Genomic DNA, 19,663 nt, shown 5'->3' with positions numbered 1-19,663 from the left:
GCTGGGGACAAGAAGCTGGCAGCACATTCTATCCAGATTGTAGATATAAAATTTGGAGAATTTTTTTTAAAAAAATAAGGTAAGTATGTGTGGAATCCAATTGACATATCAACCTGTTTTGCAAAGGGGAAGCTGAGCAATTGCTGAATCTCAGTATTTATTTGTTCCTTTTGAATGGTTTCTTTTTCTGGTTTTGTTCCTTTGGCTGCTATGAAATTAGGTATGGCTTCTTCTTTCTGATGTTGATGTTGCTGGTTTTGGTTGTTTTGTTTTAGAGGTGGATGGTTGGTTTTTTTGTTTTGTTTTGTTTTGTTTTTTAATGAATGGCTTTGGTTGACTCTACTAGTTCTTTGATGCCACTGTTACCAAAGCATTACCCTCATGTCAGTGCTGGCCACTGAAACAAAAGCTTTGGAATATGAACAAATGAAGTGTTTGACTGCAAAACATATAGTCACCGGCTAGGAAAACATATATTCATGGAGCTCCACACCCTCACCTACTCAGTAGGAGCTGTTGGGACAGTTGGAGACATGGAGACAATTTTAAATATTTGAGTCTTGGGACAGTGATTGTTTCTGAAGAACAATTGTATTCTAGCCTCACTGTCTAGGGAAAAAAAAAGAGTGTCCCATGAGTTACTTGGAAAGATTCACAAAAAGTGGTGAATTTCTCTGACACTTCCCAGATCTTAGTATTCAAGTATTGTCCTCTGACAACACCCCCAAAACTATATGTTCCCCACATCTCTCCTCTCCTTCCCTCCTTATCTTCATCAAACAATTTTTCTTGTGTTCTAGTCTTCCTTTATGTGCTTTCCTTCACAACATGAAGAGAGTGAGATCGTTTCCATAAAGCGTGCTGGCATATGATCTTAGTTATTGAATAAAGCATCCTATGTGAGCTGCCAGTTGCCTTGACCCAGTTGAAATGCATGTCTCTCCCAGTTGAAATGCATGTCTTTAATAAATAATAGCAGTTAAAGAGGGGAAGATGTATTTATTGGACATCATTTACATACCTGTGCTGTGTAATGCATTGACACATTTATTATTTTTTAAACTCTTATTAATATAGTAAAACAGTATTCTGAATATCATTATTATTCTACTTCACAGGGAAACCTTAATCATATAATTCTTAGGAATATCTGAATTCAGATCATTACACACAAGCAACTTTCACTTTTCAAAATAGCTTGTTGTTTTCTTAGAAGAGCTATCTCTAAAACCTTGGGACCAATCACTAATCTTTGTTATCTGAGAGTATTTATGAATCTTTTTAGCCCCATATTCTCTAAATCCATAGAAGCCAGCTTTGGTGAGATATGTATGTTCAATTCGATAGACTTGATTGAGGAAAAGCACGGTGTGATGACCTAGGCTCTTGCTTACTTTCCAGGGCCCTGCCCACTTCACAGTCTCGGCGCGGCTCATATACATACTGCATGTGGGGGAACAAACAAAAAACAAACAAAAAAACCTGGAAATGGCAAGCCACCATAAATCTCATGGCATTTATCATCTCCATTATTATAATCAATACCAAATCCCAGAAGAAGGTGACCTGCTTTGGCCTAGAGCTAAAAAACAGGAGAACTGAGCCCGGAACCTGGAAGGGGGCAACTGATGTGGGTGCAAAGGAGAAAGGCCATCATGCTGGAAAATTAGAAAGATGAACATGGACAGAAGCTCGGGAAGAAAATAAAACAAATAGGGCCGAGATGCCTGCAAGTTATGGTTTGTCATCTATTTCCTGTCTTGTGAGCCCTGTCAGGACCATGAGGAAAAGCAGAGGTCTTTGAAAATATCTCCAGTTTGGTCAGGTAGTGGAATCATTAGGGAATCAGATAAACAGATAAATTTGGATTTTTGGATTAGGGAATCAGATAAATCAGATAAATTTGGATTTTTTGAATGGATAGATCAGCAGGAAATTAGGCAACAAGAGGGTAGGGAGCTCTGATCAAAATTTATGCAGTTGCCAACTTATTCGTGGACATGAATAAACATGGTCATGATAAGGAGTTTTACTCTGGGGTTAGATTGTCAACGTTTGAATCTGCACTTAGCCGTTTAGTAGGTGGGACCACAGACGAGGTGCTTGAAGTCTCTGGGTACCAGTCTTCCTGTCTGCAAAATGTGGATGATGGCACTTACTTCACAGGGTTATTGAATGATTGAAATGAAATAGCAGCCATGTTTAGCACAGTGCCAGATGCATATCAGAATAATTAACTGCTGCTGTTTTCATCTACTCTCCCCTCCAAGTTGCAGATTAAAGAGTTACCCATGATGAACAATGTAAGAAAGCCCTGACTGTGTGCTAGGCCTGCGCCTCTCTCCCACCAGATTCCAGGTATGCATCCAGAGGTGGGAGGGGAAATCATAGAGCTGAATATCAATTTGCCCAGTTAGGCACCATCTGAAGATTATCTTCAGAGAAATAGACAAACCCAAGCATAACTGATGAGCTAATCAGATATGACACAGAACACGTTTCCTTCTCCTTTTTGGTTTCAAGTCTGCTTTAGGGTCCTGGACCTCTCCAGCCCAGTCGGCACCTGGGGCAAGAGGAGATGCCTCCCGTCATGTGCCCCTCTGTCCTGCTGAGGACCGCTCTGATGCTTTTCTGTGAGTAGAGGGTCAGACACCCCTCCTGGGGGGCAAGGTGGACCTCGGAGCCATGGGTGGGAGCATGGACAGGCTTGTGGGGACTTCTAGGCCATGTGTAAACTGTGGGCCATTTCCCAGGGACTCTGCAATGGAGATAAGCCGATTAGCAGCCGAGACTGGGCTGAGCAGTGCCTAAGATGAAGCCAAGTGGCAAGGCAGTTGCAGCTGCTCTGGCAGCTCCCAGAAAGAAGGAGGGAGGTCAAGGAAAGAGAGAAGCTCCATCTCCCCCTGGGTCAGGCTGCTGAGGAGTGGTTAACCCCCACAACCCCATGCTGTGCACCATCACCAATTTTAGATCCTGTCCTCAGGAGTAAAGGGACAGACACTAACTTCTCTCTGGGCTTTTGCAGCTCTGAACAGTGCAGAGCAGATGAGTCCCCTGTGCTTGCTCACACGCGTTTTGGTGTGTTTCTCTCCCTCTCTGCTTCCCCTCATCCCTTTGTCTGTTTTCTAATGACCCTGGACCTGCCCTCTCTGTCCAACCCACTTCTCATTTCCACCTGGCCATGTTGTCTTCTTTCCCTTCAAAATTTCTCACACACAATTGCATTCTCTTACCACCCCCATCTCTTTAAGGCAACGGTCTTGTCAGTCAAACATCTAAATGACTCAGTCTTTTGTCCATAATTGCCTTCAATTCTTGCATCATCACCATCATTGTTATTGCCATTTTATAGTTGAGGATGTGAGGTTAAGTGAGTTGTGAAAGTTCCACAGCTAACAAAGGGCTGGATTTTCACATCAGTCCCTTGGATACAGGTCTGGTTCTCTCCCGAAGGCATTCTCATACTCCTCGTCACCACAGAGCTGCTTGCTTCCTTGGTTTCTGTCCAAAGTCACTCTACATTTCTTGGTTTCTGAAAGCCTTCAAAAATCAGTCCTCTTGGTGCTTTTACCACCTTCCAGAATTGATACACTTTTTTCACTCCATATGTACTCACAATATATAATCATACAAATTTTAGGCTGGGAGATACCTTGCATTCATGTAGCCCAACACCTTTATTCATCTACTGTTCACTCATTCACCTGTTCCATAAGTATTTAAATGAACACTCACTACATACCAGTCTTTGCACCTGGAGAGAGATTGCTGTCCTCATTCACAGGGATTGAAACTGAAGTCAACAGGTATAGAATTATCCTCTGTCACATAGTAAATATGTTGGTTTGTTTGCTGGTAGCCTGTCTTGCATCCCTTCTTTCTACTCTGGGTTGGAACCACCACTCTTTCCTCCTTCCCTTAGTCTTTAGGAGCAGGACAGTTTCCTACCACCAGCAGTGAAGAAGAGAATGACGATTGATTGACTATTGTTTGTCTGCCCTTTGGGGCCTGGGCAGTTTTCAATGATTATTTTCCCCCTCTAGATATCTCTCTACAGTCTGATCTTTCTGAAGCTACTAGGAAATCTGAGGTATCCTTGTATCCCCCATGGAATAGAATATTTCGGGGAGAGAATGTGACTTTTACATGTTCTGGGGACGATACCCTCCAATCTGACTCCACCAGCTGGTTCTTCAATAACACCGATTTAAACGTGACAAGCTCAAGTTTTGACATTGTGAATGCTAATCACTTGAACAGTGGAGAATACAGATGTCAGAACAAAAATTTTAACCAAAGTAAACCTGTGTACCTACGTGTCTTCAGTGGTAAGTTTCAGAGTCATGGAAACAGATTCTTCATGGGAGTGTGGCCATCTGAAGGTGGGAATGCCAGTTACTCTGTGATTTAGGGCAGCAGGGTGGGATCTAAGGGCTCTCCCTGACAACCTGTCCCTCTCTTCTTCCAGTTCTACTCCTGTCTGCCCTTCTGCTTTCATTCAATATTTTACATTGGTCATCTCCCAATGTTATTCTACTACTCTATCCCACCTCTGTCTTTTCTACATAGTTGCAGATGTGTATGTATATACATACATATATATATAGTCAAAAGGAAGGTGGATGTATAAACATGCAAAGAACTGTGAATATGAAATAGGATCAAAAAGTTTAATTTTGAAATTTGCTCTGCATAATCCATGGGCCATGACCAGCATGTTAGGCTGTATTTTTCATTTTGAAAGATATCAGATATAGTCCTCATTTTCTCTATTTTTACTTAGAAAAAAATCTTATATTTACCTCATCTTTGTCATTCTTCCCCTGCCAACAATGAGCTCACATGCTTGGGCACATGGGGATCAATGCTTAATGAACAGAGTTATCATCCTATTTGTATGGCTAGGTCTTTGCTGTATTTTACTTTATATTTTAAATATAAAAATATTTTTAATTGTCAAAATGTTTCATATTTTCCTTTTATTATTTGTTTATGCATACAAGAACTGGGTTAGAGGCCAGAGGTGCAGGATTTGAGAAGATTCACCAGAAACAGAGTGGGGAATAGAACAGGTGGATTGACTGAAATACACTGCTGAGGGGAGCAGCAGGCAAGACAGGAGAGGTCTGCTGTGCCATGTGGGTTAGCTCCCTGGCCAGGGATCGAATTCAAGCTTAAGTGGCTGCAGATAGCTTCCTAGCGCTGCGACTCAACAACTTGTGCCACCAGGGAGGCCCCAAATTTTTCTCTTGAATGAAAAGGTGTTTTAATGTCCATATTCAAATTCCAAATACAAACGAATGCAACATAGAACTGCTTCTCCATTTTCTTGGAGTGGATTCTAGAAAAGTCCTCAAGGATTGTTCCTAAATAAAATACGCTTTTACAAATTAGCCATATTTTCATTCAAAATTCTCCTTTAGTGAATGTTTTCAACTCTTAAAATATTAGTCATAGAATCCAACTCATCTTTTACTGACTCATTATTGACAAATATTTGTTAACTACCTACCAACTCCCAGGTATTGTGTTAGACACTGAAGATATAAGGGAAAGACATGGTCTCTGGCCTTTTGAGGTTAATATCAAATGAGGAAGAGATGCTAAATAAATACACCAGCCATCAACTAAAATTTCAATTCATGTTCTGAGGAAGTTTTGAGGACAACTATGATTAATAGAATTAATGATTCCTACGAGGGAGAAAGGGGCATAAGAAACCTTCCTTTAGGCTGAGGCCCCCTCAGCAGAGGATGTTTTTTCTGTTTCATTGACTAATGCATTAAAAGGCCTGGGTTTCAGACCTTCCATGAAGGAGTTCAGCATGGCTGAGATCAGAGAGACATTAGGGGTCCAGACTTACTCTCAGGGGGAGAGAAGGTTTATCAACATAGAAGATAGGTTCTCAGTGTTTCATTTTGCATTTCCTTTCTAGCAAACTTATGACAAAAATATGGGCTAGTGATTCTTGACACACACACTCTATATGGCCTTTCATTATCTATCTATCTATATATCTATCCACCCATCCATTCATTCATTGTTAAACAACATAATGAATGCTCTTCAGACTGGTTGCTCCTTCAGGCCACTGCTGAGGAGGTGATAGAGGGTGATACCCTCTTCATCAGGTGTCATGGCTGGAAGAATTGGGAAGTCAAAAAGGTGACATACTACAAGGATGGCATAGCTCTCAAGTACTGGTATGAGAATCACAACATCTCCATTGCCAGCGCCACCATAGAAAACAGCGGCAACTACTCCTGCGTGGGAAGCATTTTGAAATTTCAGTATAATTCTAGTTCCCTCAAAATTACTGTAAAAAAAGGTGAGCTGAAAAGAAAGGTAAAGAGTCTGTAGCAGGGGAGAGGGGCCATCCGAGCCTGAAGTGGTTGCAGCTGGTAGAGTGGGGCAGCTGTGTAATCTTGGAAAGTTGGTTAGATTTACAATCAAGAGATGTGAATTGAAAATATCCCTCATCTCTGTCTTAGATCTTATTTGTTTAATGGTAATAGTAATACCTGCTCACATTATGGAATTTTATGAAGATTAAATGTGGTAGTATTTGTGAAATGGATTTGTAAAATGTTAAACACCATCCAAGCATAACAGATTGCAATTACCATTTTGATCTCAAAGTCATCTGTTGCTCCTGGGGAGAAGAGTTATGTTTATCAAATGGAAAGGGAGTTTCAAAGTGGAAAGAATGAAGAATATGAAGAATAGACTTGAGGAGTCTATTCCAGCCCAGGCAGGTGAGAAAGGAAACCGAATCTCTAGACTCCCTGCCTGTGTATCAGAGAAAACAGAAGGTATGATAAGAGAAGGGAGAGCAGATGGATTTCCTCTGGAGCCCGTGAGAGAGACTACTCCTTCCAACCTTCACATAAGAGAGGGAGCTTTCCAAATATTTGCCTTGCAAGGGGGAAGTTAGACTTTTTGCCTGGAAGATTTTAGTCAGACTAATATCTAAAAAAGCATGAGAACTGCAGCCAGTATTAAAGTCTAATGGCAGTTCTCTGTTAACTAATTTGAGACCTAAGCACCATTTAACTGTCTCTGGCTTCTAGTATTCTTATGTATAAAAAAAAAAAGATTTGGTTTACATACCATTAGAATCACTTAGGAACTTAAATATTGATGGCCCTCTCTAATCCCTAGAGATTCTGATTTAATGACTTGGAGTAGGGCCTGGCCATCAGTATTTTAAAAAGCTTTTCCAGGTAATGGAAATGTGCAGCTAGTATTGAGGGCCACTTGCCTACATGGTCTCAAGGGATTTCTGGCTGTGATTCATACAGTAATCATAAAAACTAGAATATTGCAAATTGAGTACCAGAATCACAAAATAGTAGAATTGTAGGCACCTTAAAGATGATCTTGTCCAATATCTTCACTTCATACAACAGGCAAGCAAGATATGATGACTGATTGCTAAATAAGTAAACTATGACTCCTTGCCATCATTTGTCTCCTTTCATCCCCAAATCATATGAGGAGATCGGTCTTAACCCTAATAAAGTGCTCCTCTTTTCTATGGCCTTCCCACTAGGGCACATTGGCTAGTCGTGTAGCAGTTAGACAGGGAAATATTCAGGATGCTCCAGGAACCCAAACTCAGGAACTCTGCTCCTAATCTCCTATTGTGCTGAAGCTGGAGGAGTAGGCTGGGCCCTACTCTTAGGGAGGATGATGGCCTGAATCTTCAGTCCCTAACGTGAGTTCTCTTTCTTATTGCATCCAGGTCCTCACCAAAACATCTACTGGCTACAGCTTCTTATCCCATTGTTGGTGGTGATTTTGTTTGCTGTGGACACAGTATTGTTTATCTTCACCCGGCAAGAGTTCAAATTTCTTTTGATGATTAAGAGCACCAGGAAAGGGGGCAGACCTATGAACCCACGTTATAAGTCAGACCCCAAAAAGAACTGACACCATGGTTTAAGACCCATTTGCAGCAGCAATTGCTCTCAGTCGTCAAACCCAGCTCAAAATGTACATTGAAAGGTCTGCACTCAAGGTTTTATACAACTGCTTAATTATCCAACCCAAACTGATTCAGTGGCATGTAATAGCTCAATAAACATCAGAGAAATGAATAAACAAATTCATTCATTTATTAGCATCTGTAAAAGAGAAGTGCAATTAGAACAAAATAAGCATGAAATCACGTAATATGAAGCTTCTAAGTATTCGAGGCTTGCTAGTTTCTTTTTTGCTTCTAGAGGCAGAACCATGAAGTTCTAGGTTAGAAATGTCCCCTTTTGACTCCTGTAAGCATGAGCTAGGAATGAGAAGCTGTGGCAAGATGCTGTGAGGTTGATGCCACCTTATGCTCTTTCAGCAATTCTGTGAGCTTCTTGTGCTTGGCAGACTCTGGGGAGGTCTTGAGCTGTGTGATTCTGGGGATGAGGCTTGAGGAAGCCACTGTAATTATTTTGCCCTCAAATAGCTCTTAAACTTGTACCTTGAAAGGCCCTGCAGTCATCCCCAAACTAGAGACACTTGGGGAAATTCTAGTGTGTAGGAAGAACTTTCATCCCTAACATCACTGAAGAGATCTCAGCACAGAATGGAGACCTTTTGGTGTGTTGAATCCCTTTCATTTTATGTCCTAACAAATCCATCAGAGGCCCAGGCTTCTCCCATGGAGTGAATGGCAGTAAGATTCAGACTCTTTTAAAGCCATTCTCAGAACGAGACTAAGCCACACATAAGGAGACACAGATCCAAGTACTGGCTTTTGTTTTCTAGGCTTGAAGTTTGGGAAAGAATTATTCCTCCCAGGTCTTAGTATTTTATTTGTGAAATATGAATGATAATAGTCAGCCTGTCTACCTGCTAATGTTCTTCTGAAAATCCAGCAGGAGACTATATCTGGAAGTTCTCTGTAAATACAAGGATGTATAAAAAATTAGAGACTTCTAGCAAGTTCAAGACCCATTCTTTGCTCCCCTCACCTCTGCCCATGGAAACAGTCACACCAGGCCTTGGGGAGGGCAGTGGGGAGGGAAGCAGCATGTTATTAGTGTAGAATCTGAGTTCACAAGGTCAATATGAGATTGGGACACCTATGGTTTACCTATGTTCTACAACTTAGTGAACTTAGTGTACCTAAGGAAGAAGTGCACCTGGGCAGGGGAAAGTCACAAATATCCATGAGACTACTATGACTGTTTTTCTGCAAAGGATGTCTTTGGCACATAAAGCAAAGAGGGAATTACTAGAGATTTATTTTTAACAGGTATCTGGAATGAAATTCCTGGGAATTTTACAGGGAATACACAGTGATGTAAAAGATATAAATAAAAAATAAAATTAATTCATAAATTAAAAAAAGAAAATCCTTAATACTTATCTACTTTTTTTTTTTTTTTTTTTTTTTTTTAAATATTAAATTTTATTTTTATATTCCCCCATACAATTGCAAACGCCCCATTCTGACCCCAATCCTTCCCCTCCCGCCCCCCACCCCAAAAAGTGTCTCTGGTTCATAGTTTTTGTTGATTTTGATTTTCACTTTCTTATATTCATTTTCCTGGTCCCTTATTTAAGTTTTCTAGATTCCTGCTATGAGTGAGACCATCCGGTATTTTTCTTTTCTTTTTGGCTTATTTCGCTGAGCATGATCCCTTCCAGTGCCATCCATGTTGCTGCAAATTGCATGTGTTTATCTTTTTTGAATGCTGAGTAATATTCCATGGTATATATGTACCACATCTTCTTGATCCAGTCATCTATTTTTGGGCATTTGGGTTGTTTCCAAAGCTTAGCTATTGTAAACAGTGCTGCTATAAACATAGGAGTGCAGGTGCTCTTTGGAATTGATGTTTCTGTGTCCTTTGGGTAAATACCTAGGAGTGGAATTGCTGGATCATATGGAAGCTCTATGTTTAGTAGGTCCAGAAATCTCCACACAGCTCTCCATAGTGGTTGGACCAGTTTGCACTCCCACCAACAGTGCACAAGAGTTCCTTTTTCTCCACATCCTCGCCAACATTTGTTGTTGCTAGTTTTTTTAATATGTGCCATTCTCACTGGTGTGAGATGGTATCTCATGGTAGTTTTGATTTGCATTTCCCTGATTACAAGTGATGTTGAACATTTTTTCATATGTCTGTTGGCCATTTGCATTTCCTCTTCAGAGAAGTTTCTTTTTAGCTCTTCTGCCCATTTTTTGACTGGATTATATTCTTTGTTGTTGCTGAGTCTCATCAGCTCTTTGCAGATTTTTGTGATCAGTCCTTTATCATTAGTGTTGGGTGCAAAAATGTTCTCCCAGTTGGTGGGGTTTCTCTTTGTTTTTGTTATTGTCTCTTTTGCTGTGCAGAAGCTCTTTAATTTGATGTAGTCCCAGCTGTTGATCTTTCTCTTCACTATCACTGCTTTGGGTGATGTGTCTGTAAAGATGTCTTTGATGTGCAAATCCCGTAGTGTTTCGCCTATATTTCCTTCTATGTATTTTATGGTTTCAGGTCTTATGTCTAGTTCTTTAATCCATTTTGAGTTGATTTTTGTGTATGGTGTGAGGTAGTGGTCAAGCTTCATTCTTTTGCATGTAGCGACCCAGTTTTCCCAGCACCATTTATTGAACAAACTTTCTTTGCTCCAATGCATAGTCTTTGCTCCTTTGTCAAAGATTAGTTGACCATAAATCTGTGGGTTTATTTCTGGACTTTCTATTCGATTCCATTGGTCTGTATGTCTGTTCTTGTTCCAATACCATGCAGTTTTGATGATTATGGCTTTGTAGTATAGTTTGAAGTCTGGGAGTGTGATGCCTCCATTTCCTTCTTTTTTTTTCAGGAGAGCTTTGGCTATTCGGGGTTTTTGGTGATTCCATATGAATTTCATCAATAATTGTTCTATTTCTTTGAAGAATGCCATTGAGATTTTGATTGGAATAGCATTGAATCTGTATATTGCTTTTGGTAGGATGGCCATTTTAATAATGTTTATTCTTCCAATCCATGAGCAGGGGATGTCTTTCCATTTCTTTGTGTCTTCTTCTATTTCTTTTAACAGTGTTTTATAGTTTTCTTTGTATAGGTCCTTTACCTCTTTTGTTAGATTTATTCCCAAATATTTGATTTTTTTTGTTTCGATAATAAAAGGGGTGGTTTTTTTGATTTCTTCTTCTTCAGATTTATTGTTTGTGTATAGGAAGGCTACTGACTTTTGCGTGTTGATTTTGTATCCTGCCACTTTACTGAATTGATTGATGAGTTGAATTAGTTTTTCTGTGGAGTTTTTGGGGTTCTCTATGTATATTATCATATCATCTGCAAATAGTGATAGTTTGACTTCTTCTTTTCCTATTTGGATTCCTTGGATGTCTTTCTCTTGTCTTATTTTCTTGTCTCTGGCTAGGACTTCCAGTATTATATTGAAAAGCAGTGGTGAGAGTGGACATCCTTGTCTTGTTCCAGATCTTAATGGAATTGCTTTCAGCTTTTCACCATTGAGAATGATACTGGCTGTTGGCTTGTCATAGATGGCCTTTATGATGTTGAGGTATGTTCCTTGTATCCCAAGAATTTCAAGGGCTTTTATCATGAATGGGTGTTGCACTTTGTCGAAAGCTTTCTCAGCATCTATTGATATTATCATATGGTTTTTATATTTCTTTTTGTTGATGTGTTGGATAACGTTGATTGATTTTCGGATGTTAAACCATCCTTGTGCCCCTGGAATGAATCCAACTTGGTCGTGGTGAATTATCTTATGGATACATTGTTGGATTCTGATAGCTAAAATTTTATTGAGGATTTTTGCATCAGTGTTCATTAGGGAGATTGGCCTATAGTTTTCCTTTTTTGTGTTGTCCTTATTCGGTTTTGGTATTAGTGTAATATTGGCTTCATAGAACGTGTTTGGTATTGTCCCTTCCTTCTCAATTTTTTGGAAGAGTTTGTGAAGGATAGGCACTAATTCGTCTCTGAATGTTTGGTAGAATTCATTTGTAAATCCATCAGGTCCTGGGCTTTTGTTTTTGGGGAGGTTTTTAATTACCATTTCAATTTCGCTCCTTGTAATTGGTCTGTTTAGGTGTTCTATTTCTTCTTTATCTAGCTTTGGGTGATTGTAGAGTTGTAGGAATTTGTCCATCTCCTCTAGATTGTTGAACTTGTTTCCATATAACTGTTCATAGTAGTTACTGATTATTCTTTTGATTTCTGCTGTGTCCGTTGTGATTTCTCCTCTTTCATTTATGATTCTGTGTATTTGTGCTTTCTCCCTTTTTTCCTTTGTGAGCCTGGCTAGGGGTTTGTCTATTTTATTTATTTTTTCAAAGAACCAGCTCTTGGTTTCATTGATCTTTTGGATTGTTTTTTTAGTTTCAATTTCATTTATTTCTGCTTTGGTTTTTATTATTTCTTTTCTTCTACTGGTTTTGGGGTTTTTTTGTTGTTCTTTTTCTAGATCTTTGAGCTTCGAGATTAGGTTGTTTCTTTGAGTTCTTTCTTGTTTTTTGATGTGAGCTTCTATTGCTATATATTTTCCTCTTATTACTGCTTTTGCTGCATCCCATACATTTAGGATATTGGTGTCCTCCTTGTCATTCAATTCAAAGAATTTTTTAATTTCTTCTTTGATCTCCTCGTTAGTCCAGTGGTCTTCCAGTAGTGTGGCTTTTAATCTCCATGAGGTAGGATAGTTCCTTGCCTTCTTTTTATGATTTATTTCTAGTTTGATGCCTTCGTGGTCAGAAAAGATGGTTGGTATGATTTCAATCTTGGTGTATCTGTTGATGTTTGTCTTGTGCCCCAGTATGTGATCGATCCTGGAGAATGATCCATGTGCGCTTGAGAAAAATGTGTACTCCGTTTTTTTTGGGTTTAGTGTTCTATAGATGTCTGTTAAGCCCAAATGCTCTAGGTCCTTATTTAGAGCTTTAGTTTCTTTACTTATTTTTTGTCTTGTTGATCTATCCATTGTTGATAGTGGTGTGTTGAAGTCTCCCACTACATATGTGTTTTCTCTGATGTCTGTTTTCAGAGAGGACAACAGTTGTCTGATATATTTTGGTGCTCTTTCGTTTGGTGAGTATATGTTAATGAGTGTTATTTCTTCTTGAAGTATTGTCCCCTTAATCATAATGTAGTGACCATTGGGGTCTCTTTTTATTTTTTTGAGTTTGAAGTCTGTTTTATCTGATATAAGTATAGCTGTTCCTGCTTTCTTTTTTGGCCCATTTGCTTGCAGGATTGTTTTCCATCCTTTGACTTTGAGCCTATTTTTATCTTTTGTAGCTAAATGTGTTTCCTGGAGACAGCAAAAGGTTGGGTTTTGTTTCTTAATCCAGGCTGCAACTCTGTGTCTTTTTATTGAAGAGTTTAGTCCATTTACATTTAGAGTTAATATTGATATGTTAGCATCTGTATTTGCCATTATGTTTGTCTTTCCTTTGATTTTATTTATTTATTCTTTTAATAACTTTTTTTTTTTTTTGGTCTTCTTTCGTTGTTATTCGTCCCTCTGAGGTTCTGGCTTTAGGATTCCTTGTAGTACTTTGAAAAAAAATCATTTTGGAGAGGTAAAATTGACCAGATTCCCAGAGAATAGCCTTGTCATTCAGTATCATATAATAATAGGCCTAGTGAGTAGAGAAGAGATGTCTCCAGCAACAACGAGCCAGGGAAGGTCCTCATAGGGGTGTGTGGTCTCACCCCTGCCCTAGAGAAAAGACAGGTGGTCGGTTCTAGATTACAGCTTTGATACCACAGCCTTGCCACAACATCTGTGAACACATCTTGTTTCACTGTTCCATACATAGTATTTGATGCAGCAAGAAAAGAATGAGTCACTTACTTCTTTATTGGGTCAAATGAACTAGAGTTAAATAAAACGAGAGCTATTTGTATGAATGGAAGTCCACCCTTGATCAGCCTCGAACGCATCTTCTGGGGGATTTTCTGGGTGCTTGAGTATCATCATTCTCCTTCACCTCCCCCTGACCCCTTACTCCAAGATTGTGAGAGCTATGGATGGAGCAGGAACCTGAAAGTGTTCAAACTGCTATTAACTAGCTGTGTGACTGGGGCATGTGACTACCTGCAGTGAGATTCCATTTCTTCTTTGTAGAAGGAATTGATGGACATGGTGGTCTCTAAGTTCCCTTCACTGTGTGCCTATACACACCTGAATTTCAGGTTTGTCTCAGACTTGTGTCTACCATCGATTTATATCTATTTTCTTCCTGGTATTCATACATCTGTCCCATAGGGAATGTAGAACACACAGTTAGGCCTAGAATGTTTCATGCCCCCCGCAAATATGGCATTTATAAAGGAGTTTTAAAAATTTTAATGTACGTGAAATACTTTTACTCTATGCCAGAGAAGGAGTATGTATGTTAATTGGAATAGACAACTGGAATAGAAATAATTCCCCCAGTTTACCCTTGGGGTCTCCTCTATTCCTTCAAACCTCTTACCAAATTGCTCTAGGGCAGTTCGCAGAGCAGATTTTCTCTCCTGTAACTGCTGTTCCAAACTGACTTTCACAAATCATCACGAACTCCAGTAGTTGGGGGTTGTTTTACTTGGTAATCAAGCCATAGCTCCCTACTAGTGGCCAATGGAAGACAAGTTTCCCTAACAATCTCAAAAGTGGAAGCTCAGAAAAAATCCACCTTGTTAGTATGTTGGGGGGTTGAGAACTTGAACAAAGGCTTGACTCTTTCTGTTCTCATCAAAAGAAAATGAGACAGTAAGCCACACTCTTGAACACAGCAATGGGAGCTTTATGTTGAAAGTGGCAGACACATTTGGCCTGGGTCCTGAGCAACCTCGGAGAACGGTACTGATTTCCTGTCTTGGGTCATCTGCTCTGCTCACAATAGTTGGAACCCAGCCCCTGGCCCCATCTGGGCCTCCAATTCTCATGATATTTCCACTACAAATTTTTACTAATGTGCCAGGATCACTGTCAAGTTCACTTGTACTTATCACTTATACTCCCACACTCTTTTCCTTCTTGAAAACTGAATGACATATGTTCACTTTTAGTCCTTCCTGTTATTTGCAATCTTTTAAATATCACTGAGAGTGGTCAGAAACCTCTCTGCAAGGTAAGGGCATCAGGCTATAATAAAATTGAAATTGCTCTAAGAGTTTTGAAGACAAAGAAACGGTTCCGAGAAAAATTCTAATTTTTTATTTTTTAACCAATTTCCAAGGAGTTAACACTGCACTGCTGCCAATTAAATTGAGTCACAGTAAATATTGTTCAATTAATAGATGAAATTATTTGTTTAACTAAAATATAGGAGCCAGAAACCTTCTGCCTTCACTAGAAAATATCAAGGCCGAAAATTTGGTGTCTTCACTTACCAATTGCTGTGTCAGAAATGCGAGCCTGAAATATTGCCGGTTTTGGGGTCTCTAGGAGACAGACTGAACAGAGATGTGAGGTAACAAGTTTATGAGGGAGTGGGCTCAGCATCAGTATCTGGGGGACGAGAAGGAAGTGGAAGTGGGCAGAAGTTGAAATGTGATGTAGTCACAGAAAAACTTCATACCATCTCATAGGTGAGACCCAGAGCTGGGAGATCCCTTCACAGTCACCTCCTATTTTGATGATGGAGAGTCTTTATCCTGACATACACTCATCATGGAGGCTGTCTGCCCTTGGATGGGTGGGGCTTTGAGGAGGGACTCAGCAAGAGCTGTCAGCCCAAGACAGCATGACATTGCCCACCGCCTTTACCTAGCTTGTTATCTAGATTAAGCAGAACTACTAAGCAACGATTTTTATGAATTTTTTTTACTACCCTCACAGAAATGAACTGGTGCTATCATTTCTAGGAATCTGGACATGAGGGCAAAAATATCTTTTATCTCTGCTCTGTCCTTTTAAAAATGAAACATATTAACTTGCTTAGAAGATTTGATTGTCTGCACTTATTGGTCTTACCCACAGCAACCAGCAGACTGAAGACGCTCTCCCAGGTGGTGCATTGTTTGCAGGGTTACCCCAAGGATCAACAGGACTCTGGGCACTGTGGGAGCTGTGTTTGAGGCTCAGGCTGGAAGGCTGAGGTTGGGGAAGGGCGGGGGGGCTCCTTGCACCAGAGCTTCTGCTTGCACCTGGCATTCTCAGAAATGAAATGTTGTTTTTAACATTTTTCATGGTTTGAAGTTCTTAGGCGTTCTAAGAAGAAATTTCTGAAGATTAATCTCCAGAGGCTTAGGAGCTTACTGGAAACTTTCTTATATAAGTCAAGCTTCAGACTTCTGCTCATTAGTACATATGTTTAGACGTTGTAGTAAAGTGCTTACATTTTTAACACTATTTCAAAGAGTTTAGGGTCTACTCTGCCAAAGGAACTATAACTGGCTATTCCTGGCTCCTCCCAACCTCCATCCTTTTTCTTGGGTGAGTCACTCTAGCATGTTCCACTGCACAATTGGAGTTTTCTTACCCAGTCATGTCGAGACCATCACATCTCTAAGAGTAGATTACAAGAGAGGCTCTAATGTCCCCAGAAAAGTATATGCATGTGGGTCTATTCACATACTTACTAGAGAGTTTGCACAAATTGCTCTGACACCCTTAATAATAAAAAAGTGTCTCTCCAAGTTGGTTTCCAAACCCTTTGTTAAATTTTTAGACCCTGCTGAACTTTGTGCCTTCAATGAGTTGTGTAACTAACACATTCTCGGGTGTGTAGCTGTGTACATGTGTGAGATGGAACATGGATATGGGCGATCCAGACAGCGTACACCCTCCCCTACATTCTTAAGTATATGTCTAGCCATTGGTCTTCTCTCTGTAGTAGGGCATGGGGAACCACTATTAGCTCAAGTGGAAGCCTCCAGTTTCATACCCATCATCTTAATTTATTCTTCCCGATGCCGTACTTATAGACATTGTTGAAACAGCAATAAAAATCAACATGTAGTTATAAAATCAAAGAAAACGCCTCCAACAAACTTGCCTCATTAGTCGGAGAGGGGCTTCCGTCCCACAGCTCTACACAGGGCGTCCTTGACCTCCTTGTTCCTCAAGCTGTACACCACAGGGTTCAGCAGGGGGGTGATGACCGTGTAGGTCACTGAGATGAGCCTGTCCTGAGCCAGGGAACTCTGGGACTTGGGCTTCAGGTAGACAATGGAGGCGCAGCCATAGTGGATGATGACCACAGTGAGGTGGGAAGCGCAGGTGGCAAAGGCCTTCTTCCGGCCCTCGGCGGAGGCGATCTTGAGGATTGTGGAGATGATGAGTACATAGGAGATGAAGACCAGGCCCATGGGTAAGACAAGAACACAGACACTGACAACAAAGGTGATGATCTCATTGACAGTGGTGTCTCTGCAGGCCAGTTTCAGCAAGGGTCTCACGTCACAGAAGAAGTGAGAGATGACAAAGTCATTGCAGAAGGGCAGGCCAAATACAGATGTTACCTGGACGATGGCCATGCCCAGGCCAATTCCCAGTGACCCACATGCCAACTGGACACAGGTGTCTTTATCCATGATGACTGAGTACCTCAGGGGTTTACAGATGGCCACATAGCGATCATATCCCATGACCGTGAGTAGGAAGCAGTTGTTGATACCAAAAGTGAGATAGAAGAAGAGCTGAGCAGCACAGCTGCGGATAGCAATAGGCTGGTAGGGATTCAGGAGGCCAGCAAGCATACGGGGGATGATGGCCACAGTGTAGCAGGTCTCAGAGAGGGACAGGATGCTTAGGAAAAAGTACATGGGGATATGGAGGTGCCGGTCTAGGCGAATGATGGTCACAATGATGACATTGCCAGCGAGAGTCAGCAGGTACAATGTTAGAAAGACAATGAAGAAGATAAGCCTGTGCTGTCTCCCAAAGCTGGAGAAACCTTCAAAGAGGAACTCAAGCACAACCGTGGAGTTTGACTTTGACAGTGAAGAAGGTCTAGGTCTAAAATAGCTAGGCAAAGGGAAGAAAGGTATGGTGAGTCAACAGGAAAAAGGAGGCTGGACCAAGATCTTCACTACAGGGTGTGTCCTCCTCTGGGCAGATTGTGAACTTCAAGGTCCATCAGTATTCAGCTGTTGGTCAATTGCTCAGGGACGTCACATTTGCCCACCATTTTTTGGTGTAGAAGAGTGACCCCAGCATCCTACATTTGGGAGCAGAGATCTGAGAAATCTGAGGGAAAGTAGAGACAAAGTAAAGGACATATTTGTAGAAATAATTACCCAGCCATTGAAGAGGTAAGTCCAGGGTAAGAAAGAAACACAGCTCTCTAGTTCTTCTTCTAATTCTCTGGATTTAGGTTGCTGAAGATCCAATGAGAAGAGTGACCTAGGTGAAGGATAAAAGATACACGAGCTAGTGTTTTTTCAACACTCAGAACTCACTGTCATACCAAGTGCCTCTGAGGGTATAGGATGATTTCTCCCTCAGCACGCACAGTCTTGCTTTTTTCCCCTCAGCCCCACACTTAAAATCCACTGTGATTGTGAAAGACTAGAAAGGAGAGCACTTCTACTAGATATTCCTTTTGTAGACCCTATACCAAATATCTTCTAAGATCATGAAAAAGGGGTTGATAAGACTCTGCAGATATTAGCTTAGCTCCTTGAATTCTAGCCGAAAGCAGCAAGAGGATGGAATAAATCTGAGGCTTTCCCTTGAAATAAGGAATAGGTTTTCCTAACGTGAAAGCAAAGATAAAATATATTTCATCAGAGAAGGGCCAGATGTTCTATTTTTTACTTCAGTTTTGCATATTCCAAATTGTGAGGGGATAGAAATGAGCTTACTCCATGTGAACTCAAAATTAGAGACTGTACTGGGGTAGATTTAACCTTGTCTCTTAAACCCACATCTACTCCTGATAAATCCCACCAGGGATAACCAATACCTCCACACAGAAAGTTAAGAATCATCCTAATTACCTCCTTTTTCTTTTCTACACTAAAAATAATGCTTCCTGAAATGCTCTCCTTTCTGTCCTGGCCTCTTGATGCTTTCTCCAACTTCTTACTACCATTACCATGCTTTGTACTGACACATGGTCCCCTAACTAACCTCCCTCATTAAGACTGACCTTAGTCCAAGTCTTCCTCCTGAATGTTGTCATAGCATTTAATTAAAAATCCTGCTAATGGGGCCTTTCTATATAAATTCCTTTCAATTTTAAGCATGATATTTACTACCTATGTTGTAAATTGATTATAGTAATATTTCATAGAGTTTCCATGAGTAATAAAAGGGTTAAAGTATTTGAAGCATTTGACATAGCCCTTGACATATAGGAAGGCTTTATTAAATAGTGAGTTTATAAGTAGTTATTCCTTCTTATTTTCCTCCAATGAACCAGTTCAAATATCTAAGAGATACAGGGTAAAGGCAAGAGACTTCAGTTGAGCATTCTAAAGTTCGGAAACAAGATGTAATTATCCTAGCCTTGGTTTTGAAAATGTCATCATTTCCCTTCCAACTATTCACAGGTACTTTTTATGCTCTTTTAAAAATCATTCTTGAATTGGATTGACCAGAACTACTTACACGATCCCAACATGGGGTGGATTAGATGGAATAAGGTCTTCAGTTTTGCTTCTAATCCACCCCCCCTTGAAGATGCCCAACATTTTACTTCTCCTAGATCACAGCAGTCCATCCTGAGAATATATATAGGGGCAATCTCAGTGACATCTAGATTGCCTCCTGG

General features: G+C 40.4%; 2 protein-coding genes across 2 annotated transcripts in view; one reads left to right on the top strand and one right to left on the bottom strand.

Moving 5' to 3' along the window:
• The window catches only part of LOC119242304 (olfactory receptor 10J1-like), a 36,948-nt gene extending 17,943 nt beyond the window's left edge, over window positions 1–19,005 (bottom strand). Inside the window, exons 1-2 of the mRNA XM_037508033.1 lie at window positions 18,986–19,005; window positions 17,393–17,913 (exon numbers count right to left, since the gene is read on the bottom strand). Coding sequence (XP_037363930.1) covers window positions 17,393–17,913; window positions 18,986–19,005 — 541 coding nt within the window. The remainder of the gene's footprint in view (window positions 1–17,392; window positions 17,914–18,985) is intronic.
• Window positions 2,547–8,084, top strand: FCER1A (Fc epsilon receptor Ia). The gene is made up of 4 exons (XM_037504475.2): window positions 2,547–2,633; window positions 4,044–4,328; window positions 6,071–6,328; window positions 7,745–8,084. Exons 1-4 carry the CDS (start codon window positions 2,579–2,581, stop codon window positions 7,930–7,932), a joined length of 786 nt encoding a protein of 261 aa, XP_037360372.1. The 5' UTR covers window positions 2,547–2,578; the 3' UTR covers window positions 7,933–8,084.
• Window positions 19,006–19,663: the final 658 nt, after the last annotated feature.

Source organism: Talpa occidentalis, unplaced genomic scaffold, assembly GCF_014898055.3.
Source record: "Talpa occidentalis isolate TD23 unplaced genomic scaffold, MPIMG_talOcc4v2.1 talOcc4.12, whole genome shotgun sequence".
Taxonomy (NCBI): domain Eukaryota; kingdom Metazoa; phylum Chordata; class Mammalia; order Eulipotyphla; family Talpidae; genus Talpa; species Talpa occidentalis.
The sequence above is the reverse complement of the archived record's forward strand: the minus strand, read 5'-3'. Positions and strand labels throughout refer to the sequence as shown.

Coding starts and splice junctions, on each gene's coding strand:
- FCER1A (XM_037504475.2), top strand. CDS start 2,579: ATGCCTCCCGTCATGTGCCCCTCTGTCCTGCTGAGGACCGCTCTGATG. Junction 4,329..6,070: donor GTACCTACGTGTCTTCAGTG/GTAAGTTTCAGA, acceptor AATGCTCTTCAG/ACTGGTTGCTCCTTCAGGCC. Junction 6,329..7,744: donor CAAAATTACTGTAAAAAAAG/GTGAGCTGAAAA, acceptor TATTGCATCCAG/GTCCTCACCAAAACATCTAC.